Raw genomic sequence first — 26,662 nt, 5'->3', positions numbered from 1 at the left:
AATTCATTTTGATTCTGACAATATTTGAACTGTAAGCCCTATTCAATACTTTTTGTTTTTTTTAAATTTAGTTTATATTAAATGTAGGAAATAATGGGTTTACTATGGTACTTCCTTACACACATACAATGTAATTTGACTGTATTCACCCCATGACTCTAATCCTGCTCCCCCTTGTCCTTTTCTATATTCTTTTACTTTGTTGTTCCTGTTTTTTTTAAAGGTTTATTTATTTTATCTATGTGAGTACACTGCAGCTGTCTCCAGACACACCAGAAGAGGACGTCAGATCCCATTACAGATGGTTGTGAGCCATCATGTGGTTGCTGGGATTTGAACTCATGAAGTCTGGAAGAGCAGTCAGTGCTCTAACCACTGAACCATCTCTCCAGCCCCTGTTGTCCCATTATTAAGATTAAAATTAAATCTTTTTTAAGATTTAATCTTAATTAAAGATTTTAATTAAGATTAAAATTCCATGAGATGTGAGACATCTGCTGTTGTGAGAATGACTTAGTAGACTTAACACAACAATCTCCAGCTCCACCCATTTTTAAAACAAATGGCATATTTCCATTTTTCATGTCTGAAAATAACTCTATTTTGTATATATACAACATTTTCTTCATTCATTTGCTGATGGGGATTCAGGCAAATTCTGTAATTTGGCTATTTTAAATGTACAGGATTTGTACAGGTGTCGTGAAGCTACCTCTGTAGTGATTTGATTCTGTTTAGGATACCTAGATAGAGGAATCGTATGCTATGGAATCTACAGAGATGCTCGCACAGCTGACGGTAGTAAAGTTATGGAGCCAACCTAAGGGTCTAACAGCAAAGGAACAGAAAAAGAAAACGTGGCATCTATGTACAGCAGACTGATTTTTTCAACAACTGAGGCAATGAAACTATGTCATTTCCAGGAAAACAGATGCAGGTAGAGATAATTACATTAGCAAATTAAGTCAGTACTAGAAAGACAAATTTTATCTGTAGTCCTCGATTTTAAATAAGTACATAAAATCATGAATGTATGACATGAAAGTCCAAACAAAACTCCCAAGAAGAATGGAGGTGCTAAGGGGAGAGGGTTAGGAAGAGGGGAGACTGGCTAGGGTATTTTTAATACACAGCATATACTCATCTGAATGTGTCTTTATTTAACAGTACCATGTAGAATAAGAACACACAACGAAAAGTCTAAACACATTAAAAACACAAATACTACAAACTTAGGCTTAAACTTAACCAATGATATAGAACTTATCAAGCATTGCCAAAGGTTAAGTGGGACATTGGAAAACAGAAAGACCTTCTGTGGATTAACAGAGGTCACACTGTGAAAACTGTCACAATACTCAAAGCATCTGCCAGTCAACACAATCTCTATCACAGTTGCCACGCCATTCTGCAGAGAAACAAACAGAAAGTCGTAAGGAATAGAGGACGCAGAATACCGACAAAAGAGCATTGCTGCCGGTACCACTATTTTTGATTTCAAACAGTATTGCAGAGCTACAGAACACATCCAGTATGGTAATGGTGTGAGAACTGACATATGGGATAGAAGAGAAAACTGAGAAATAAGTCCACACCTGTCTACAGTACTCTCATTTTTGAAAAGGGTGCCAAAGGGTGAGGAGAAGGACATTTTTTAAACAAGTACAACTGGAAAAACTCCTTACCTACACATGGGATTCACAGAAGACTGACACTAGATCAATGCAAAATGGAGAGGCCTAGTGTTAATACCTGCAATGCTAAAACTACCAGAAGAAACTACAATAAGTTTCAAGATGTAGATACAGTGACTGCTTTGTGAATAGGACTTCAATAGCTCAGGGCGTAACTGCAAAAGTTGACAAATGGGATTTTTTTTTTTAATCAAATTAAAAAGCTTCTGGACAGCAAAGGGGCAGCAAACAAAAAAGTCTCTAAAAACGATTTCACAGATGATTAAGAGGCGAATACATATAAAACCAAAAAAGCAGATAATTTCCAATAAATGGACAGATGGAGATTTATTTTTAGAATGAAGATAAACAAATGGCCAATATATTCCTGAAAAAATGCTCAATTCGTCTAGCATTAGAAAAATGCAAATAGGGCTGGGCATGGTGGCACACACTGTTAATCCCAGCACTTGGGAAGCAGAACAAGCATATTTCTGTGAGTTCGAGGTCACCCTGGTCTACAGAGCAAGTTCCAGGACAGCCAGGGCTACACAGAGAAACCTCTTCTCAGAAAAACAAAACAAAACAAAACCAAAATAGAGAAAAACAAAAGCAAGTGTGATACAGCAGAAAAGGACAGAGAACCTTTCATGAAATGGCCAGAACTTAAACTAGTTCAAACAGTATGGAAACTGGTAGGGAGGCTCCTCAAAAATGAAAAATATAAGGAGCAAGAGAGCAGTGTCTTAAGATCACTATCATTTAACAAACACTAAGACAAATACGGTCAAGGTCAAAGCCCTGCATCTGGAGCTGCAGAGGAGCCTCAGTCCTGCAGAGGTGCCTGCTGGACAAGCATGAGGACCCAAACTGGGAATGGTGGTGTGGATGTTTATCCCCAAACTGGCAAGGCAGAGACAGATGAATCCCCCAGGTCTCTGGCCAGCCATTCTCCAGTTTCAGTGAGGAGACTGAAAAATAAAAGGTGGAAAATGAAAGACGAGGAAGGGAGCTGGAGAGATGGCTCAGCGGTTAAGAGCAGCGATGGCTCAATATATGGAAATCCATCAACATAATACAACATATAAACAAACTCAAAGATAAAAACCACATGATCATCTCATTAGATGCTGAGAAAGCATTTGACAAAACTCAACACCCCTTCATTTTAAAAGTCCTGGAAAGATCAGGAATTCAAGGCCCACACCTAAACATAGTAAAAGCCATATACAGCAAACCAGTTGCTAACATTAAACTAAATGGAGAGAAACTTAAAGCAATCCCACTAAAATCAGGGACTAGACAAGGCTGCCCACTCTCTCCCTACTTATTCAATATAGTTCTTGAAGTCCTAGCCAGAGCAATCAGACAACAAAAGGAGATCAAAGGGATACAGATCGGAAAAGAAGAAGTCAAAACATCACTATTTGCAGATGATATGATAGTATATTTAAGTGATCCCAAAGTTCCACCAGAGAACTACTAAACCTGATAAACAACTTCAGCAAAGTGGCTGGGTATAAAATTAACTCAAATAAATCAGTAGCCTTCCTCTACACAAAAGAGAAACAAGCCGAGAAAGAAACTAGGGAAACGACACCCTTCATAATAGTCCCAAATAATATAAAATACTTTGTCGTGACTCTAACTAAGCAAGTGAAAGATCTGTATGACAAGAACTTCAAGTCTCTGAAGAAAGAAATTGAAGAAGATCTCAGAAGATGGAAAGACCTCCCATGCTCATGGATTGGCAGAATTAATATTGTAAAAATGGACATCTTGACAAAGGCAACCTATAGATTCAATGCAATCCCCATCAAAATTCCAACTCAATTCTTCATAGAGTTAGAAAGAGCAATTTTTGTTATTCCAAATGAATTCCAAATTCATTTGGAATAACAAAAAACCCAGGATAGCAAAAACTATCCTCAACAATAAAAGGACTTCTGGGGGAATCACCATCCCTGAACTCAAGCAGTATTACAGAGCAATAGTGATAAAAAAACTGTATGGTATTGGTACAGAGACAGACAGATAGACCAGTGGAATACAATTGAAGACCCAGAAATGAACCCACACACCTATGGTCACTTGATTTTTGACAAAGGAGCCAAAACCATCCAATGGAAAAAAGATAGCATTTTCAGCAAATGGTGCTGGTTCAACTGGAGGTCAACATGTAGAAGAATGCAGATCAATTCATTCTTATCACCCTGTACAAAGCTTAAGTCCAAGTGGATCAAGGACCTCCACATCAATCCAGATACACTGAAACTAATGGAAGAGAAAGGGGGGAAGAGCCTCGAATACATGGGCACAGGGGAAAATGTCCTGAAAAGAGCACCAATAGCTTATGCTCTAAGATCAACAATTGACAAATGGGATCTCATAAAATTGCAAAGCAATTGTAAGGCAATGGACACTGTCAATATGACAAAATGGCAACCAACAGATTGGGAAAAGATCTTTACCAATTCTACATCTGACTGAAGGCCAATATCCAATATATACAAAGAACTCAAGAGATTAGACTCCAGAGAATCAAATAACCCTATTAAAATATGGGGTACAGAGCTAAACAAAGAATTCTCAACTGAGGAATATTGAATGGCTGAGAAGCACCTAAAGAAATGTTTAACATCCTTCCTTAGTCATCAGGGAAATGCAAATCAAAACAACCCTGACCTACCACCTCACACCATTCAGAATGGCTAAGATAAAAATCTCAGGCGACAACAGATGCTGGTGAGGATATGGAGAAAGAGGAACACTCCTCCATTTTTGGTGGGATTGCAAGCTGGTACAACCACTCTGGAAGTCAGTCTGGCAGTTCCTCAGAAAACTGAACATTGTACTACCTGAGGACCCAGCTATACCACTCCTGGGCATATACCCAAAGGATGCTCCAACATAAAACAAGGACACACGCTCCACTATGTTCATAGCAGCCTTATTTAAAATAGCCAGAAGCTGGAAAGAACCTAGATGTCCTTCAACAGAAGAATGGATACAGAAAATGTGGTATGCTTACACAATGGAGCTACTAAAAACAATGACTACATGAAATTTATAGGCAAATGGATGGAACTGGAAAATATCATCCTGAGTGAGGTAACGCAGTCACAAAGAACACACATGGTATGCACTCACTGATAAGTGGATATTAGCCCAAAAGCTCGGAATAACCAAGATACAGTCCACAGCCCACATGAAGCTCAAGAAGAAAGACTAAAGTATGGATGCTTCAGTACTTCTTAGAAGGCAGAACAAAATACAAGAGGAAATATGAAGACAATGGAGCAGAGACTGAAGGAAAGGCCATCCAGAGACTGCCACACATGGGGATCCATCCCACATGCAGTCACCAAACCCAGTCACTATTGGGGATGCCAAGATGTGCATGCTGACAGGAGCCTGATATTGCTGTCTCCTGTGAGGCTCTGCCAGAGCTTGATAAATACAGAGGTTAGCTTGCAGCCAACCATTGGACTGAGAACTGGATCTCCAATGGAGGATTTAGAGAAAGGACTGAGGTAGCTGAGAAGGTTTGCAACCCCATAGGAAGAACAACAATATCAACCAATCAGACACCACAGAGCTCCCAGGGACTAAACCACCAACCAGAGTACACATGGAGGGACCCATGGCTCCAGCCGCATATGTAGCAGAGGATGGCCTTTTTGGGCATTAATGGGAGAAGAGACCCTTGGTCCTGTGAAGGCTTGATGCCCCAATGTAGGGGAATGCCAGGGCAGGGAGAGGGTAGGGAGTGGGTATGGGGAGCACCCTCATGGAGGCAGGGAGTTGGGGGTTAAGATAGTGGGTTTCCAGAGGGGAAACATTTGAACTGTAAATAAAGAAAATATCCAATAAAAGAAAAAAGACAAAAAAAAAAAAAAGAGGTCCTGAGTTCAATTCCCAGCAATCACATGGTAGCTCTCAACTATCTGTAATGGAATCTGAGACCCTCTTCTGGTGTGTCTGAAGACATTGACAGTATACTCATATAAATAAAATAAATAAATCTTTAAAAAATAAAGAGGAGGATACCTAATTCAACCTCTGGCTTTTACATGCACAGGTGTACATGGATGTCTACACACACATGTGCGCTCACATACATATAGACACATACATTGCCACACACTGTCTTAAACTTGATAATTCTATGTACCAGTGATTTCTAGATAGATTTTTGAAATTAAAATTATTCTATGAGAAATTCTGATTAATATGTACTATTTAGCTGTTTGAGTATGCATGTGAAAATACTTGATAATATTTACCTCAGAGAGCAATGTCAGTGCATGGACACTATATACAGAAGGAGTTATGTTTGAGGTTTCCATTGCAGGAGATAGCATATCTAATAAGAGAAAAGATGATTAGTATTGTCTCACTGAGAAAAGCTACTAGCTAGTAAAAATAATATACAAAAGAATGAGCTTATGTTACAGGGCTAACTAACACTGCTTAGTGAATATATGCTGAGAGAATAAGACGACAGAGCAATACCTTCAACATCAGACTCTAAATTAGTTCCATCCACCATTATTTTGGGAGAAGGCTTAACTTCCAGATTTCGTCGGAGCCATGTTGTCTGTTCCAGAGAGGAACCAGCAATTGCACCAATAGCATCCACTATTTTGTGAGTCACATCCTAGAGAAACAAAGAAGAACTATGTGCGTACATACAGAAAATGAATTTAAAAAAGTTTTGAAGTGTTTTATTTACTAATAATAGACATTTTATAATACACATTCCTTCCCACTCCCTCACCAATGGTTTCATGTAGCTTCAAGTGACCTCAAACTCAATGTATGTTGTAGATGCTGCCCTTGGATTCCTGATTCTGCCACCTCCCAAGAGCTGCGCACTACCTAATACTATTTTTTTTATATGGTAGTCAATCTTATATTTTACTGAATGTTCATAGTTAGAACATCATAGATCATTTTATATTGCTCCTAATTTTAACTAATTTTGGTAACAACCTTGAATTCAGAATGCCTTACCTGAAGGTCTCTTTGGTCTTTTTTATTTTCCAAACTAGGATTTTTCATAATAAACTCATTCAGAACCCTGAAAAGAGCCATTAAAAAGTAGTTATCAGTCCAAAGAAAATGAAAATGATATCACACAATTTCTTATAGTTTTCCAATAATTAACATTTATGCATAAGCAGATACAATGATATTAAGAGCAGTATTATTTGTAAGAACTTTCAACTGGAAGAGGTCCAGATGTCTTGCATAACAGCAGGAGGATTTGTGGCTAAGATGCTAAATGGTAATGATAGCGAATCATATTTGCTGTTTTCTGTTCTTCAGCCCCCATGACAGTGTCTCTTGAATGTGGTGGTATAAATGACTTTCCTCATGTCTAGAATTTTGAGCAAATCACTATCCACTTCAATGACATATATAAGTGGCAAGGCACTGGTCTAAGAAGTTAAAAAAATTCCCTTTCTTTCCCCACTCCACCTACCCTTGCTGTTTTATGTTACTTCTTGCTTCTAAATCCTGGAGCTCCTCTAATCTCCAACCCCACCTCTTACCATTCCTCATCATCCCAACTTCTTCTAGGAGGTGCTATCTCTTTCTCTAATCTTTATGTCTGTATGTGTTCTGTGATAAGCATGTGGAAGTCGGAGGACACACTCAGCTATGGTCCTTATCTTCCAACATGTTTGTTCACTGTGTATGGCATGCTAGCTGGCCTGTGAGTTTCCAGGGATTCTTGTCTCTGCCTCTCAGCTCTCTGAAGAAACACAGGGATTGTGGAGACACCCCACTGCACTGGGCACTACGTAGGCTGTACGGATGTGAGCTCAGGTCCTCACACTTTACTCTGCCCACTGAACCACTTCTTAGGCCTTCGCCTTCCTTTGAGATGCCACACAGACTCGCCTGGCTTTTCAAATTTTCTGATGACTAAATTTTCTAGCCCCTTTCTATTCTTTTTTTTGGTTCTTTTTTTTTTTTTTTTTTTTTTTTTTTTTTCCGGAGCTGGGGACCGAACCCAGGGCCTTGCGCTTCCTAGGTAAGCGCTCTACCGCTGAGCTAAATCCCCAGCCCCTGCCCCTTTCTATTCTTTTTCCTGTTTTCTAAATGTCAACTTCAGTTGTTCACATCATATCACCTTCTACTGAAATATGATTCTTAGCCCCAATCCTAAGTACCGTCCTCTCCTTCCAGATTCCTTACAGCTTGCAGTCATGCCAATCGTGCTCACTACTTTCATTCATATTGCAATAAAGTCAAGTTTCTTCCCAAGCAGCTCCCATATCTCTTTTTACTTAATCCTTCTTATTTCATTGCCTTTTCCACACCATTGCCAAACCAGATGATGTAGTTCGTCTTAGTGTACCCTTTCCTGACTGTCTTCAGAAAGGCTTTTCATCTTCACTCTTACCACTGTGATTTATCAGGTTTTTATTAGGGTTCTGTCATGAATTCTCAAACCTGACACTACCAAAATTAATGCTTACTGTGAGTGAGGTTAGAGTGACTGGCATTTACCAACTAATCACAGATAGACTCTTTCAGAAGACTATGTCCAGGGTCCTGTGCCCCTCTTCTGTGACGTTCCTTTTAGTATGTATATATGTGCCCACTTTTTCCCTACAGTACTTCCTTACTCATCCAAAAGGATGACAGTTTTAACAGTTTTGTGCTAAGTGCTCTGTATCTTATACATGTCTAAAAGTGCTATAGTCTTTCCTATCCCTTTCCACTTACAGACCTTGTATGTCTGGTTCTGCACCTCGAAATACCTGGGAATAGACAGATCACATGCTCACATAAAACATGTTCTTCAGTGAACAGAACAATGAGGATTATGCTTTTATCAAAAGTATACGTATGCATATGTATGTATGAACACATATGTATAGATATATATTTCTGTGTGTACTGTTGGAGACTGAACTTGGGTTCTTTTGCATTATAAGTACTGAGATTTTTTAACCCTTCAAAATAACATGTTAAAAGAGATTACTTGGGTTGGGGATTTAGCTCAGTGGTAGAGCGCTTGCCTAGCAAGCGCAAGGCCCTGGCAAGGCCCTGGGTTCAGTCCCCAGCTCCGGAAAAAAAAAAAAAAGAGATTACTTACCCAAGTATAAGAAACTGCCCTGGGGCTGGAAGACTCAGCTGTATAGAATCTTTCAGAAGGACCAATAGCGATGCCCAACTATCCACTAAATTGGGCACTGGAATTCTGAAAGATAAGCCAGTTTGTATACATAGAAACCTCAGTAGACTTTAATTTACTCATATCTTCTTACGATTCTTAACACATGTTCTAAGCTGTCTGAAGATTTAAACTTTTATAGATTATGAAAGAACAGAATTTCTAAAAAAAAATCTTTTAGTTTCTATGAAGAAAAGGAAGCACATTTAAACTACTCAAAGTGATTTCTTAGGATTTCCTAAGGAGATCTCTCATTCCATCCACTCTCAAAACAGAATATAACTGCATTAGTTCTTTTAAGTTAGTCCAGCGAAGCTGCACACCAACCTTCCATCTACGGAGAAACGAGCATGCATCTGTTTGCGTCCCACCTTTACCCGACCTGAACCTACACAGAGGCTTCATGCAGTTCTTCTCCAAGTCCCTCAGTGCATACGTCAAACTCTGATAGATCTATGTTAGTCACAAATTAACACAGTTGCTCCACTGGAGGAGATTAAAATTCAGGCTTTTAAGGAAGAATTGTATTAGAACACTGCTCCTGTTCAGGGTCAGCTTACAAAAGTGAACACCAAGCATGAAGATTTTTCAAGTTGTTGTTGTTATTATTATTATTATTATTATCATCATTATTATTATTATTATTGTTGTTGTTGTTGTTGTTATTTTGAGACAAAGTCTCTAGTTATCTCAAAACTCACTGCGCAGACCAGGCTGGCCTAGAACTCAGAGATCTACCTTCCTCTGTTTCCACATGCAACGCACCACACCCAGCAGTTTTTTTCCAAAAAGGCAATCAAAGGAGATTGCTGCATATTCACCTCTATCAATCAAAATAGTAATCAAATAGAGGCAGTGAACATGATCTCAAGGGACAGTAGCTTCCTGTTACTCAGTATTCTGATATCTACATATTGCCGTGATATCCTACATTCACCTACACCTTTGGAGCATAGGATCTCCACGGCTCATTGGCATGCCCACGACTCCCACTAACAGCCACATTCCCTGTAGAGCTCCTTCCTTTCCTGTCAGAGGAAACAACAGCAAGAGCAAACTCACTGCTTCTGGAGAGAACCCCAGCATTTCCTTGTAGATCTAAGCTTTACAGGTGGCAGCTGAGTATGGAAAGGTCTATGTGAGCTTCTTACCTTTGTATATAAGCGTAGAAAAACTGAAGCATGCACACTTCCAGAGAAAGATGCTTCTATAAACAAAAGAAGTCAGTGTCACAGTAAAGCAAAATGATGCCTCTGCTTTTTCATTATTGCAACTAGTCTGATTTATTCTATAAGTTTTAATAAAAAATAAAAATACATCTTAAAAATGGTATTATCTTAAAAAATGCAGTTTTTTCCCTCCATTTAGTAGGGAAAATTCATAATACAAGAGCTATTTAAAACTCAGAAATTAGACAGAGTAAATGGCCACTAAAGATGGCTTATAGAGTATCAAGTTTTGAAATATTAGAAGAAGGTTGAAGAGGTTTGTATTTATCAAAATAAATTTACTTTTTGCAGTGATCATTTATTCTGGAAGCATCACAGCTATACTCATTTTATCAGAATTAGGTTACGATTTTTAGATTACATGTACATAAGTCTACTTTAGTACACATATCTGTTAAATCAGTATAGTTAGATCAACTAAGATTCATTCTTCTTAAAACTTTTTAAAACAATTGATAGTTTTTAAGAGTTATTTTAAAATTTTAATTTAATGTTTGTGTGAGTACCTAAGTGCTAAGTGTGTGTGTGTGTGTGTATGTGTGTGTGTGCGTGTGTGCGTATGTGAGTGTGTCTGTGTGTGTGTATGTCTGTGTGTGTGCGTGTGTGTGTGTCTGTGTGTGTGTGTGTGTGTGTGTGTGTGTGTGCGCGCATGTATCACATGCAGGCAGGAGTCTGTGGAGGCCAGAAAAGGACACTGGATCTCCTCCTCTGGAGCTGCAGTCATAGGTGGTTGTGAGCTGCCATGTAAGTTCTAGAAACCACATTCAGGTCCTCTGCAAGAATAACAAGTGTTCTTGACCACTGAGCCATCTCTCCAGTCCAAAATAAATTAACTCTTAATCACTTGAATAGTCATTAAAGATAGCTTTGCATTTCTATATGAAATTTTAATAAAGAAACATTAATATAAAAAGATAGTATTGACTAAATCATAAAATACACTGTACCTACCTTTAAAAGTCAATAAAAGAGAAAAATCAATAAGACGGAATTGGTGCTCACTGACGTCTTTTTGTTCCTACTATCTCCTCAAACATTCCCTTCTCACTATTCAAAATGTGGGAATGCCTTCAGTACAGGGCAGCACTAGTTTAGACAGGATTAATTTCTGTATTCTTTGCCCTCATGTGTATGTAGCTCGCCATCTGCCTCAAAACACTAGACAGAATCAAGCAGCAAACTAAAGTCTTAAGAGCAGCACAGCAGAGGCGTCTTCTGAACAGTCAGGTGATCGCCAAAATAGCTTGTGAGAGGCCGGAGATGCAGTCAGTGTCAAAGCACTTGGATCACGTGCGTGCGACCCTGAGTTTGACCCGTTAGCACTATGACAAAGGCGGTATGATCACCCACTGTTGACAAACACACCTTTTCTTTGGTCAATTCAGCAAAATTCATAAAAGACTTAAATATTTTTAGATATATGTAATAATCCCTAAAGATATGATTATACTTGTTTGGCATGGTTCAAAGTCTCATGTTTATGTTTAGTAAAGCTACAAAATTATGAACTTGTGGCACTGTCTGGACAAAGTAGAAAAGAGAAGTCCCTAAACTACATAGACCTGTTTCTCAGCTAGAGACTAGCAATGTTAAGTGGAGAGACTGTTACTTCTATTTCCTGTGGTCCTCTCTAGTGAACACAAGGTCACAGGGACAAGAGAGGTTTAGACAATAAGGAACTGATAAGGGTTGTCAGATAATGAGAGCTGAAACTGGACGTCAGGGAACCCAGAATTTGCAGTGAAGAAAAATCCATTATAGAACCATTTTTGGCAAAATGCCACTTTTGTGTTAATTTTGTACAAAAATACCCTTGAGTGAGCTTCTTCACCTTAGTGTGCCTGCTTGCTAGTGTTTGCTGACCTGTGTGTATGTGAGGCAGCACGTGCCATGTGCCTGCCTACTGGGCTGAGTGCTGCATCTGTCTCGTGCTCCACACATTTTCTCTAACATCTCAGGATCCTAGAACCTCCTTCCCTGGCTTTGGAGCCCAGACATCACAATCATAAAGCACAGTATCAGACGGGTCAAGAAATGTTGCTGTCCGGTTAAGAGCACTGACTGCTCTTCCAGAGGACCTGAGTCCAATTCCCAGCCACTACATGGTGGCTTGCAACCATCTGTAATGAGACCTGATGCCCTCTTCTGGTGAGTCTGAAGACGGCTACAGTGTACTTATATATCATAAATAAATCTTTAAAAAAAAGTGTACCATCAGGCATGGCTCCATGGGTAATCTTTTAAAAATTCATTAAGGTCATAAAAAACATGAAAACGCTGTAAAATTGTTAAAGTGGAGGAGATTAGTGAAATATGATAGCTAAGTGTAATTAAAAAAAATGTTGCTGTCTAGAACAGTGTTTTCGGCAAAACCTTGAAGTTTATAGAACTGAGAAACTCAATGGAAAAGAAATCATGTAGGCTGTGAAACCTAGAAAGTAGATTTTGAGCTCCAGCTTCTATGTTCTTAATGGGCTAAAAATCCTTACTAAGAATTTAGACCCAGCCCTGACTGCTTCTGATGTACATATGGAGAGAAAAACAGGTAATTGTTCATCACTAGCTGTAGGAGGGGTTAGACTAGCAAGGAACTCAAGAAGGTTTTTTACTAGGAGTGCTGTACAATAATCCCTGAAATCAACATAGCAATCACAATGAAATTACTGTATGCGAAGTTTTTACCTATTAGCTCCATTTCTGAAAACTGAATTCCAAACAAAAGCAAAGCTTCCTTACCTTATCCTTGGCTATGGCTGGAGGCTGCTTTAAAACTTCTTTCACAGTCTGGATAACAGTTTCTGCTCTCATGACACTGATGGAGCGAACCAGCTCTACTAGTAAGAGCTGCTCTTCACTGGCTGCAGGAATGACCTGGAGAACACATCACAGACTCCATCTCATATAGATGTCCCTTGACTACTTGTGTTAAAATTTAATTTTTAAAACCAATACATGAATCTCACTTCATAAAAATCAAGATGGCTTGTGTGTAAAGGTATTTGCCATCAAGCCTCAGCACTTGAGTTCAATCCCCAGGACCAACCATGGTGAGCTCGGAGAGAAACCTCTCTGTCATGGAGGTGCATGGGCCATTGGTGTTCACGACAAACACAGGCATGGTGGCAGAGAGACTACGAGCGAGGACTGGAGGGTGGTGCGAAGTGTGCTGTGATCCAAGCTAGGGACCTGAGCGCCACTGTTCCATTTACTGTGTAGTTTTCAGCAGCGTTACTACAAAGCTTATTTTGGTCTACTTCATTTTTTACCAAAAATTCATTCATCCCTAAAAGCTCAGACAACAGCAAGTTCCTACAATCACATATGTAAGTTTTTTAAGTAATTAATCTCATACATTTTCTTCTTCGTTTCAGTCCTCCTCGCCCCCTTAAGATACTCTTGTTGGACAGTGCACTGCTTTGCCTGGGACTGGAACACACTAGTGCTGGTATCCAAGGTCGGAGTGATGTCTGTCCTCTTGAGTAAAGGGTGACCTCGTGGCCTCGCACACTGGTGGCACAGCACATGGCTGAAAGAGCCTATAGTAAGAACTTGACTGGCTATGGAATTGTGTGTTCAGACTAATTTTCCATAAAAGTTCCCAGTATTGCTAGGATCAAGTATTACTACTATTCCTTTGGATGAGACAGTTTGGTTGTTATTTTGTTTTGTTTCTTCCTTTCCTCCCTGCATCCTCTTCCTTCCTTCCTTCCTTTTTTTTTAATTTTTTTTAAGATTTTAGCAGCTTCTCTTTATCTCCATTGTTTCTGGCAGGACAGACTGAATTTGTGTAGGGATCTTTTCAGTGATATGCATGACATGAAAATTTATTTCTTTCATTGCTAAGAAATTTCTTGTACCATTTCTATAATATTATTCTCCTATGATTTTGTTCTTTATTTCTACAGAGAGACATTAAATATCAATTATTAATCCTAATTTTAATAACTTGTCTCACCCATTTTTCTTATCTTTAAGCTTATATTTCACCTCAGGTGCTTATTTCTTTGTTTCTGTTACAGAACTAAGATATAATAAAACTTTTAATTTTTTAAATGGTCTTACCCCTTCCTATGGTATCTACTACTAAATCCTCATATGCAAAATAATGTAAAATGGCAGAAATGTTTACCTTTTTTACTTTAGGATAAAATGCATGCATGTATACATACATACATACACACACGTGTGTGTGTGTGTGTGTGGGTGTGTGTAATGTGGAATCTGAAAGAAATGACAAATCAGAAACTTGTAGGTGCACAACTATGTATTTTTGAAAGTAAAATTATTTAATAAAATTACTACTCTGATATACCATGAATTATTTCCAATAGAAAACAGTGTTTTCTAGATTGTAAGTTCACAAGGGAAACAAAATTTTCATTCATACAATCCAGTTGAAACCAACATGTGAACTGCACTTAGCGATAGCAACAACTTAACAGCCATCAGATAATGAAAAACAAAAACAGATAAAAGCATTCTCCAATCTTTGCTTTCTACCATCACTAGATTAACACATATGCAATGTTATAATCCTTCCTGGCCCACAGTGACAGGCCTGATGCCATAGCTGATTTCTCTATCCTACTGACGAACACCTTGTTTTTCCATGCTGAGGTTGGACATGTGGCCTTGTGCATGCAAGGCCAGAGCCCCAGGACTGAGGCATTCTCTAGCCCTAAAGTGTAATCTTTCACACTTGATATCATATTTTAATAAAGACTTTAGACAATAAGTCATTATGTAGAGCTGTAGAAAAGATTTTATTTCTACAGTGAAACTAATGAAGAATTAAAAAATCATCAGCACGTAGAAAATGAAATAGATAAGCATGGTCTTTCCAAGTGAACTACAAAGTGTGGCGTGTTTAATTATGAACACAATACCTTTGTTCTGGAAGGGGTCTTGTTCTGTCTTCTTCCATTCCACACAAAGGCAATGGCAGCCATGAAATGAACACCATGATTCATTGAAATGGGTCCCAGTAATTCCAGGATTTGTTGTCTCAAGTTCTGAAAGAATGTAAGCATTTTACAAGTAAAATAAGACATGTAAGCATTAACGGCTAGATTAAACATTCAATCCAGTAATTCAGGGACACCTGTTAAGCATGTTAATGCTGCCACTGAGCATGGGAGTGAGTATTTAGCTTTCTGTAGGCCTAGGCAGGCAGATCAGGAGTTCGAGTCAAGCCTCGGCTATTAAATATGAAGACCCTACCTCAAAGGAGGACTTACAACGAGTACTTTAATTTTAAAAAGTAAACAAAAAAGCTGACCAAATTATTTGTCACTAAAATGACAATCACTGTGATTAAATACTAGAAAAACCAGCTTGAAATTAGGTTTTATCTAGTTAAAAAAATTGATGTACTATTTTAATTATAAATTAGGAATATCTTTGCCATTAATGCTGTAATACACATTGTATGTAATTTTACCTTAGAATTTACTTATAAATTAGTTTACTAAGTCAAAGATTATGAACCTTTTTTGAGATAGTGCTTTACTATGTAGCACAGGCTAGCCTGAAACTTGCCAGGTAGCTTAGACTGACTTTAAACATAGATTCTCTTATTGTCAGCCAAGAATTACTAGCATACGCTATCACACCAGGCCTGATTATAAAATTTTAAGTTATCTGCACATACAGCTGAACTATTTCCTGGGGAATAGAGGTGGGGAGGTTAGCATGTACTAACATGTCAATTTAAAATGTATTGAATGTTGAAAAAATTTATAACGTGTAAAAATGAACTTCAAAAGCATATCAACTGAAAGATACTAGACACAGAAGCCCAAATAGTATATTAACTCACTTTTATGAAATGTCCAGAAAGATCAAATACATATGGAAAGAAAATGGATTAGTTGTTGATTAGGCCTAGGGATGGGAAAAGTGAGCAGGTGCAAGCAGGCACAAGGGATTTTTCTGTAATGAGAGAAAACTGGATTGTGGCAGTTTCACAGTGTATAGATTTACTTGAAGAACTACTGTTTTGCATCCCTTAAAACTGTTTATTACTTAATCTATGGAGTGTCACACACATTAAGTTAACCACACATTTTGAACAAATTCCTCAAATAGACACTTATGCTCTACACACACGGAGATCTGTCTAACCTTTGTGGCTCCCAGATTGATTGTGGTAACAGATGCAGATGCTGCAAGCCCCATCTTTTCAGACGCATCGGCCTGGTGCAGTATGCTCCAAAGCAGGGTCACAGAGGACATGATCATGTGAAGGATTGAGAGGATCCCACTGCGGGCTTCAACCAAGTGCTTCTGGTCTACATTGACCAAAAGCTATTAAGCAGAGGAAAAACAGTGTCTTACTAAGTGAAGCTGGTCTCTAAAAAGACTACAAATATTTATGAAGTCTTACTTGATGGTATTGGGTAGTCGGATCCAGCAAGCAGTAATGGATAATAGCTGTGATCCCTTCCAAAAGAGTGAGGATCATATCTGGTGGGATAATTGATGCCACCCACAGGGGCCTGAAAAAAATGTACACCGTAGAAGTTCTATGAAAACATCCTTAACACTGGTAAATGATGGGCACATGCCAGACACACAGGAGGCACTCAGTAAATGTGAATAGTAATAAAGGAATATGGCAGGAACTGACTATGTCCTAATCCCTAAGTGAGTTGGTCTAGCTGTACTAGAGTTCTTTTTGGCTAAAGAACTATATATAAAGTAAACAAATAGAGCCACTGTGACCTTCCTCTACTAGACAATGCCAGGCACAACAGGTGAGGCTTTCCCTAGAGGGAAACCAGACACCAATCTGCTAAACATTTGCCTAGCTATTCAAAGATCAATTTTGAATATGGCTGAGATACCAAATTTGCCACCAAACCAGGAAAACAACAAAATTAGATGGGCAAAAATACTTTAAAATTTAAAGCTGACAATTAATTTGTGTCTAGGTAAGATACTAGACAAGGACAGGGAAAACCTTTCTTTTTGCCAGCTGAGTCCAAAGAGCACCTAATTTAACTTGAATACTTGAAAGAAAAAAGGCCAGTTTCTCTTCATGTCTATCCTAGATCTTTTATTGATTCTCAGTAAAATACTAGAGCTTAGCTTTCTTATCTTTAAAGATGACATACTATTTATAACATACTGAAAATGACAATTTCATTTTGCTTGGTTTATTTCTTTGTAGTGGTGCAAGGGATCAAATTGAGCAACTTCTGCAGCTAAACCCCACTCTACCTAGGGCTACGCCCTGTGTTTCATCCAAAATTTGACATTTAAGGAGTCATATATGTGAAACATGTCACTAACAACAAAGTTAAAACCAATCCTTATCTATCAGATAACTGTTTTGTATTTGTATTGCTGAATTAGTGTCCAAATTGACAACGAAACTAAAATCAATTATTACCTACTATCAGATAATCCTGTTTCGTATTTGTACTGCTGAATTAGATTATCCAAATTCCTGCACAGTTGTAGTGTCACAGAAACCACGACTCTTTGTAGAACTTTTCCCATGTAAGGCAGAGTAGATGTGATTAGGCCAATCCACTGTGGATGCATCTTGCATGCACAGTGCTGATGCAAAGCTCTGATCACGGCACAGAGGAACATGCCTTGACATGTGATGGGCTGAGCATGCAAGTACTGAAGAGAAGTCATGGGCTGATGGGGACTGACATGTTCCAGGTCAGACACAACAAAATCAAAACCTGCTTCACTCTCCTCAGGAATAGTCATCACCCGGTGTTCCAGGACAATTAGCCTCTGAAGCACCCTCAGAAGCTGTGACTGGAGTGTGCTGCCATTATCAAATTCATCCTCTGAGAAATTGATGAGGCTGTCTTCTGAGAAGCCTTCCTCCACAGCAACCATGTTCTTACCTGCTGTTTTCTCACTGTGCCATTTTTGCACACTGAAGATAGATGACAGCAAACAATGAAGAATCACTTTCTGAACTTTGCATTTAGACAGCATGTCAGAGATAAAACTAGGGAACCCCTTTGCAGAGCTCTCTATGACTTTTGCTAGCTCTGTAAAGAGGAGAGTCAAGATTTCTATACTCATCATTTGCATGTTTCGATTGCCTATTAAGTCTTGGGTAGTGACCTTGACATGAGTTGGGTAATGGCTACGCATGTAGTATAAGCAGAGGGAAATAAGAATTTCAATGTACATGGAACTCCGGAAGTTGTGATTTGAATCCACTGGAATGTGACTATAAAAGTCTTTGCCCATAACGGAGATCCGGTGTCTGGCCAACAGGTTCTGAAGCAGAGACAGCTGAGGAGTGTATGCATTGTTTACACTTGTTGTTGAAATGGCATTTACAAAAGCAACAGGGTTACTCTTCAAGATGGACTTGATGGCAGAAAAAGCATACAGAGTCCTCGATGAATCATACAACTGCAGATACAGGAGCACATGTTGATAGAGAGGGTGGATGTTGAAGTTGGGAGATTTCCTTGATCCTGGAGAACCCATGTCACTTTCAATTTCAGAAATTTCACCCTCCCCACAGCTGTACCAGTTCTCTAAGTCCAGGCCGTCACTGAAGAAGACATTTGTTTGCTTCAGTTTCTCGCTCGCAGCTTTTTTCTTGTCCTCATCCTTTTTTCTGGCAAGTTTTACTTTGGGTTTTGCACCTGGTTGTTTACCTGATTCCTTAACAATTGTTTCTTTCTCTGAGATTTTTTCTGATAATTTTTCTTTGAAGCTAAATTGAATACTACTGTGACTCCTTTGTCTAGATTTGGTTTCTGAGGAAACAGAAGAATCAGTCAGAGTCTGTGCTGTTCCTGAAATACAAGGTGAGGAGCTATTTCTGGAGATCCCATTGGCCAGGCACTCACAGCCTTCCTCTGTAGACACAGACAGAAACCGAGGGCTGTCATCACTCAGCAAAACATGCTGACTGTGTTGGGGGGCCTGGTCTTCAGTTTTGGTTGCTTCTTTACCTAGATCGAAATCACTACTCTTCGGGGGCAGAGATTCTATTTCTAATTCAGATGTAACTGACGCAGACTCTGCTTCCAGGCCACTCACAACTTTACAGATCAGGTCAAAGACAACTTGTTGAACATCATCATCTGGGGAGCTTGCCTTTGCCAAGTGAGAATCTTCATGAGCACTCACATTTTCAGGATCAACTTCGTAACTAAAGTTGTCTCCGGCAGAAGACTGTGAGCATCCAGAGTCAGAGCTCTGGAGGATTTCCATCTGCTGATCAGGCAGGTCAAAGTCGGACACAACCATTGGAATGGTCTCGCTGCTGGTGCTCAGGAGGGAAAGCCTGTCACTCAACGGGTTAACCGTGAGGCTGAAGTTCTCTATTTCATCCATAGTGAGAGGCTTTTCTCTGCTTCCTTTGGATGCAATGAGGTGCACTTGGCTTACTGGTATATGACAGATAGTAAAGGAGGAAAACACAAAAGGGATTTAGATGTCTGAAATACACCAAGTACACCAATTCAAACACGGGAATTACTGTTTTCATCATGTATTTACATTCTATGGTTACAATTATAGTTTATTATCTTAGAACGTCTAAGTAGGATGATCACCCAGATGACTATCAGACTTTATAGCTTAATGACAGAATCACTCTAACAGACAGAACATAAAAAAAAAAAATTGCCTTTTTTCTCTAAAAGAAGATATTATTTAAAATCACAGGTTAAAATTACTTTTTTCTTCTTATAGGTTATTCCCCTTTACTTATACTAGTCTAAAATTTTAAATTAAAGCTTAAAGTATCAAAATGTCCCTGATTTTAGTAAAATTCAACAAATACTTATGAACTATGTATCTATCATATGTCAGATCAGAAACCAAGAGAACTTTAAAATGGGAAAAAGACCACAACACCTTCCTTCATTTCATACCATGTAGGGCAGGACTATGCTATGCTTCAGAAAAGGTATTTAAAGCTTTGGCTGTATGCATAATAAAGCTAAATGCTATAGAGGCCTAGCACCTCGGGCAAAGCCTGACACAGATCTCAGAGGAAAAATGAGAACTTAGCAACAGTTAAGAAATGGCAGGCATGGATCATCTCAATGCTCTGGCAATAAGCGGGATGGTGTAAGTTCTTAGAACATGCACAGGAAGCAGAATAAAAGCTACATAGAGAACTCAGCACTCAGCAGAAACGCACTAGAAATGGGACAGAAGCATAACTTGCAACTTCCACACTTATCAGCTATGGAAATTAAAGTTACAGCCTGTGGAACATCAACAACATGATTAGTAAAGTAAGCTGACCTCACATGTTGATTTGTCAAGAAATAGAGATAAGATAAGATACACAAGTGTCTTTAGGGCACTAAATTATGAGCTAGGGTTTCATGGGGGAACTTTCCTCTATGCATTGACTTCATAGCATCAACAATAAAGAGCAAACAAGATATACTAGTCATTGAATTAATCATGACTACAGCTAAAAAATGAAACTTTGAAAGGTAGGTATTACTCTACCTTATACATGAGGAACTTACCATGTATAAAGTGAACATTACAAGCCTCTCCATAAATTATCTACTGAGCCTTTTCAGGACTACAAACATAAATTCAAAAGTATTTCCAAAGAAATACTACAAACACAGTTGATTCCTCCTCTGAGAAAGTGAATTTATTAAAGACCCATGAGAGCTCAAAGATAGATGCTGAGGAAGCCTATATTGACCTAGCTGGATGGGATTCTCACAGATGCAGAAGGGAGGAAATAAGACATGGGAAATAAATGCCAGACATGATTCTCTTGTACTGTTACGGTCACATTTCACTTATTTGAATAATTTATGTCTAATTGAGGTATTATACTTTGTTACATTTACCATTGTTGCAGGTAAAATTTTGCATGAAATGCTTGTCATTTTCCTCTCCTGGATAACAGGAAGTCTTACTCCAGTAACGTTCTGCTTGCACACGCTGCACTGAAACCCTCTGAGTTTTTGGATGAAGCAGGAGCAGTAACAAAGGTTCCAGCACTCTTGCAATGTCATGCCTTTGTAGCACCTGGTTCAGCCAGGCTTGTCCCACAGAGCTTGTAGAACCATCTAGACTAGTAAGGCTATCTAACATGATGAACAGTGACCTAAAATAAATACCAGAAATTAAAACACAGAATAAGACACTTTTAATTATGTGATTTTTTCTATAGTTAATTTTTGATAGTTAATAAAATATTTCTCTCTTTTTATATACATTTAAAAATACTTGAAGTATATATTACTTTTACAACATAAATTTTACTTAGTTTTGCTTAGTAACAAATTTCACTGACTCTAAAGTTTCTGCAATCCAATGCTGTTTTCATGATGGCCTACTCTGCTCTCGATTCTCTACAGGAGACAAAAGAATGCATTTAATAAATGACACTCTATAAAAGGTCTGGGATAGGGGCTGGGGATTTAGCTCAGTGGTAGAGCGCTTACCTAGGAAGCGCAAGGCCCTGGGTTCGGTCCCTAGCTCCGAAAAAAAGAACCCAAAAAAAAAAAAAAAAAAAAAAAAAAAGGTCTGGGATATAGTTTGAAATCAGAACACCCAAGACGCAAACCTCCTCTGGAGACTTGGGTGAGCAAGCTAACTTTAATGGACCTCAACTGATTTGTCTGTCAGATTTTGACAGGTGGTTGTTTAGTTAGAAACTTCTTTGTAAAGTTCTTTGGCCCAAGGCCTAGTTCATTATAGCTGAACAGCTGGCTCCTTTGAAGATAGTGCTGTCGGCTGAAAAATACTGGTTTATCCAATGTTAGGTTGCAATCACAGTTAGATTTCTGTCACTTCTAAAGACCTGACGGTAAGACTGCTCTCTTCTGATACTGTATGAATGTGGTCTGGAATCCATACAAACCTAACACCTAAAGTATGAGTAACTCCATTTGCTTTTAATCTGGATATGCACAATCATCTTGGGAGACTAGATCTTTTTGAAATCATGGGAGGCATTTGCCAGTGTTTTCAGTTAAGGCAGGAATTTGAGAATGACCAATATTTCAACGGTGTGAATCTAGACTAAAAAAGGCTGATGTGCTGCTGTATCCCTGTCACAATACAATGGTGCTTGGCACATGATAGGGACTTGATGTGGTTCAGAGAATGAAAGGAAAGAAATAAAAATCTGGCTTTTCCTGTTCTGGCCTGAGTGAATGAAGCAGGCTCGTGGGCCAGTGACACCCAGAAATTAAGAGGTTTTTGGAACCTGGGAGGTTGTGGACGGCTGTTCTGCAGCTGTCATCATGCCACGAAATGAATACATTGAATTGTACCGCAAACAATATGGATATCGTTTGGACTACCATCAGAAAAAGAGAAAGAAAGAAGGTCAGGAGGCCCATGAATGTTCAAAGAAGGCAAAAGAAAGTGATTGGCCTGAAGGCTAAGCTCTACCATAGACAGTGCCATGCTGAGAAAATACAGATGAAAAGACTACTAAGATGCATGAAAGGAGAAACACCAAGCAGAAGGAAGGCGAGAAGACTCCACAGGGAGCTGTCCCTGCCTACCTGCTGCACAGAGGGGCAGACGGGAGCAAAAGTACTTTTCAACATGATTAAGTGGAAACGAAAAGGCAGGAAAATGGGAGGTCCAAGGAGAAACAGAAGTATTGAAAGTTATTCGAACAGGAAAAAGAAAACAGGGCATGGAAGAGAATGGTTACTAAAGTCTGCTCTATTGGTGATGGTTTAGCATGAAAACCACCTAAATATGAAAGGTTCATTAGGCCAATGGGTCTATGTTTCAAAAAGCCCATGTTACACACTCTGAGCTGAAAGGTACCTTTTGCTTGCCCATGCTTGGTGTGAGAAAGAATCCATCATCCCCATTATATACAACCTTGGGTGTCATCACCAAAGGTACAGTTATTGAAATGAACGTGAGCGAGCTGGGCCTTGTGACACAAGGAGGCAAGGTGATTTGGGGAAAGTATGCCCAAGTCACCAACAATCCTGAAAATGATGGGTGCATAAATGCAGTCTTGCTGGTTTGACAGTGACGTCATACAAGTCATTCCACTCACTACTGAAGACTATACATTGTCAGGAAAACACCACCGCTGTGATCTTTCTGAACTACTAAGCAGCCTTTCCTCATGTGCTGTCATCAAGAAGTATTTATTAAATTGTAAAGAAAAATAAACTATTGCCCAATTTAAAAAAATAAAAATCTGATGGTTAGGTGACACTATCAAGTATTTTCATATAACTTAGATTGTCTAAAGAACTAATAATTTCCCATCTATTGCTCTAGCCAAATTTGACAAAAATTAAGAGACAAATAAAGACAGATGACTATAAAATATGAAAATTAAGCACACCAACCTGTCAAAGGAGCGTGCAAAAGATGACTTATTTACGTGGAGGTCCCTTGTTAGGTGCCAAAGAACTGCGAACCTTGCGTGCGCTTCCATCCTTACTTTCTGAGAGACACGGAGAGCAAATTATTCTCCTATCAACCTAAGATATCAAGTGATTTTAATAAAACCAGTACAGCTGTCTATAAGTACCATATTCAATGGGAACAGCACTCAAGTACATACTGCAAATATGCTTTTAGTATATTATATAACTTAGAAGTAGAATCAAACAAATTATTTGCATATAGACAGAATATTCAACCTAATGGATCACTCACCTCTGCTGGTTAGCTTTTACTGTGATAATCCTGAGTCATCAGGGAAGAACCTCCAGTAAGGAATGTCTACGTCAGACTGGTTTGTGAGCCTTGTCGTGATTGATAAGTGATCTAGGAGGGCCCAGCCCATTGTGGGAGGTACCATCCCTAGACGGAGTACTGTGGGCTATCTAAGAAAGCTGGCTAAAGCTGGGTGTGGTAGGGTATACTTGTAATCTCAGCACTCTGGAAGTGGAAGTTGGTGGATCTCAGTGAGTTCCAGGCCAGCCAGGGCAAGAGACAGACAGACAGACAGACAGACAGACAGACAGAGACAGACCCTGTCTAAAAAAAAAAAAAAAAGCAAGCAAGCTTACTGGCTAGCTAAGCTTGTGCCTGTGAGCAGCAGGAGCAGGCTAGACAGCAGCACTCTTCCAGGCTTCTGCTTCCTGTTCCTGCTCTGACTTCCCCCATCATAATGGGATCTGGAGAAAGAAGTCTTTCTGGGATAGAAGAGTGCTTGCTTTACCTGTGGGCTTGCTACATGGCTTTCCAAGACCTTTGTATTTATATCAAAAACAAAAGTATGTAGAAGTTAATACTGTTTGAACTTTTTCATGGGTATCTTTACTCAGAACTTATAAGTATTAGTAAAAAGGAAATGTTATATGTTAAGAATTTTAAGTATGCCATTTTTCTAGATTTAGATATAATGTAAATAAAACACAGATTCGATCTAAAATTTGATATCTGAACAATTTTGAGAGACTATGGTAAAAGTAGGTAGAATTTGAACACTTTTAGAACAAACATGACTTCTCATTTACTATTATGCTCCACATGCTTCTTCAGGTGCCAGACCAGGTGTAACAACTTTCCTAGACAGGATCCTTAATTTATCTTTTGCACTATGAGCCTGAGTGTGTGTGTGTCTGTGTGTGTCTGTGTGAGTGTGTGTGTGTGTGTGCGCATGTGAGCACATCTGTGACATATGCACGTATGTATGTGCAGGATGAGAAGGACTTACCTTATCTTTATGGGTTAGCTGCTGACTTACAACATCCTCACAGATGCTAGAAGAAGGAACCAAATTATGTAATTGATAAAACAGCTCCACACTCTTCTGATGGTGCTGTGGAGTTCCATCTCCCAGCTGGTCCCACAATGTTAAGGCCACATGCTACAGAAAAGGATGCAAAGGTGTCTACATTATACAATGTTTATAAAAGGAAACAGCTGTTCACTTGCTGGTTGTCCGGACCCTTAGAATCTTTATGACATATTTAAAGCATTTTTCTTTTAGACTTATTTTACATGTGTGACTGTTTTGCTTGCACATATTTAACTGTACCACACGTGTGCTTGGTGCCCATAAACGTCAGAACTGTTTGTTGCATCCCTTGCAATTGGAGTTACAGAGAGTTATGGACACCATTTGGTGCTTTTGACTACCGAGGCGACTCTGCAGGCTCATACCCCTTTAATGTTTCTTTTAAAGTCAGAAATTTAACAGGCAGTTTCTGCACAGTATAGAGAAGAACTTTTTCCATTACTTTACTGATGTTTAATAAAGCTAATACCAAATCAATATGCCACATTCTCATATCAAATTCAATTTTTATAAATGTATATTATAGACTAAAATATAATTCATAGTTCAAATATCCTAACTATTTATGGGTGTTTTCTCTCTCTTCTGCAGTGCTGAGAATTGCAACACAGCCTCATGTATGCCGGGCAAATGTGTTACCACTCAGCTACATCCCAAGCCCATGGACTTCTGTGAAGTCAGACTTAGAGCTCCACGTGCTATCATAATCTTTCCTCTATGCCATTGATGAGAAGGCAAGCGTCTTCAGGGCTTACCATAATACTATAGAACAGACTCCAGTCTAGGAGGAGGAAGTACCAGGTAGGTGTAATGACTTGAAATTGGGTTTAGAAACTAACTCCTGAGTGCACACAGAATCCAGCTGTAAGAGGCAGTGAGCTAAAGCTACTTTGATGCCGTCTATAAAGAAATCACCCACACCGCTGTGGTAAATAAGACTGTGCATTATTGTTCTTGAAGGACATAGTATACCAAAGGAAATCAAAAAACACAAACTCAGAACTTGTCACAGAGTTTCAGGAAAAGACGGATTTGCTTTATTAAAAAAAAAAAAAGATCACATCCACTTATGCTGGAAATATCTACTGTATAAGTGAGCTCTCTTCTTTAGTTGAAACTCTTCCCTCCCTTATGTTAGTGCCCCAGGTCAAGCATCATGCATGTAAGCATTATCTTAGTCATGTATAATCTGGACTTCTTGGCATTTACCTTGAAAAATTCAGTCTTCTCAGCTATATACCTCAGATTGCCCTGTGTGAGGGGAGGTCTAATAACCACAGCCACTCTTCCTTGGTTTGGACTTAAGGGTTGTGCAGGCTCCATGCTGTTGATGTTTTCTCCAGTGACCATGGCAACAGACTGAGTCAGGCCCACCAGGTCCATGACTAGAGACACAGCAACACTCTGTACACTGAAATCACTTGCTTGGCTGCAAGCACTCATCAGAGTCTGGAGCCACTGTGGAGGGTGGGCATGCTCACAGTCTGAAACGAAAGACAGCAGTAAACAGTTCTGTAGCTTTAAGTTAATTTCAAAAGGACAAATAACTCTAGGCCTTGATCTGTTAAAAACATGGTGTCTAAATTAGGTAGAACTTAAAAAAATAAGCTACCTTTTAAAGATATATACTTTCATGTGCCAAGTAATACAATCTATGTTCCTAACTTTAGAAGCACTTTATCAACAAATATTATCTAAGGCTTACTGTCCTAAGCTTGCATATGTAAAAATTAAAGGAAACACATGTAACTGTAACATAAGAGAGGAAGGTAGTGAAATGAATGTTATATTGTTTCTCCAAAACTTTCACTTTTAGCTTCTAACTTTCTTGCCAAAATGTGAAAGCCATGCAAATCAT

General features: G+C 38.9%; 1 protein-coding gene across 10 annotated transcripts in view; it reads right to left on the bottom strand.

Moving 5' to 3' along the window:
• Positions 1-26,662, bottom strand: part of Dop1a (DOP1 leucine zipper like protein A) — a 102,650-nt gene that overhangs the window by 14,959 nt on the left and 61,029 nt on the right. For 9 of the 10 annotated variants that reach the window (XM_017596105.3, XM_017596108.3, XM_017596107.3 and 6 more), the window contains 14 exons: positions 26,014-26,288; positions 24,721-24,873; positions 23,402-23,499; positions 20,915-21,174; positions 17,488-19,474; positions 16,480-16,591; positions 16,218-16,400; positions 14,981-15,106; positions 12,831-12,965; positions 10,017-10,072; positions 8,788-8,892; positions 6,690-6,756; positions 6,189-6,333; positions 5,960-6,039 (listed from right to left, as the gene is read on the bottom strand). In XM_017596105.3, the coding sequence (XP_017451594.1) occupies positions 5,960-6,039; positions 6,189-6,333; positions 6,690-6,756; positions 8,788-8,892; positions 10,017-10,072; positions 12,831-12,965; positions 14,981-15,106; positions 16,218-16,400; positions 16,480-16,591; positions 17,488-19,474; positions 20,915-21,174; positions 23,402-23,499; positions 24,721-24,873; positions 26,014-26,288 (3,782 nt within the window). Of the gene's footprint in view, positions 1-5,959; positions 6,040-6,188; positions 6,334-6,689; positions 6,757-8,787; positions 8,893-10,016; positions 10,073-12,830; positions 12,966-14,980; positions 15,107-16,217; positions 16,401-16,479; positions 16,592-17,487; positions 19,475-20,914; positions 21,175-23,401; positions 23,500-24,720; positions 24,874-26,013; positions 26,289-26,662 lie in introns of those variants that run through there. The other variant, XR_005488357.2, reaches the window with a different exon arrangement.

Source organism: Rattus norvegicus, chromosome 8 (genome assembly GCF_036323735.1).
Source record: "Rattus norvegicus strain BN/NHsdMcwi chromosome 8, GRCr8, whole genome shotgun sequence".
Lineage (NCBI taxonomy): Eukaryota > Metazoa > Chordata > Mammalia > Rodentia > Muridae > Rattus > Rattus norvegicus.
This window is presented reverse-complemented; position numbering and strand designations above follow the sequence as displayed.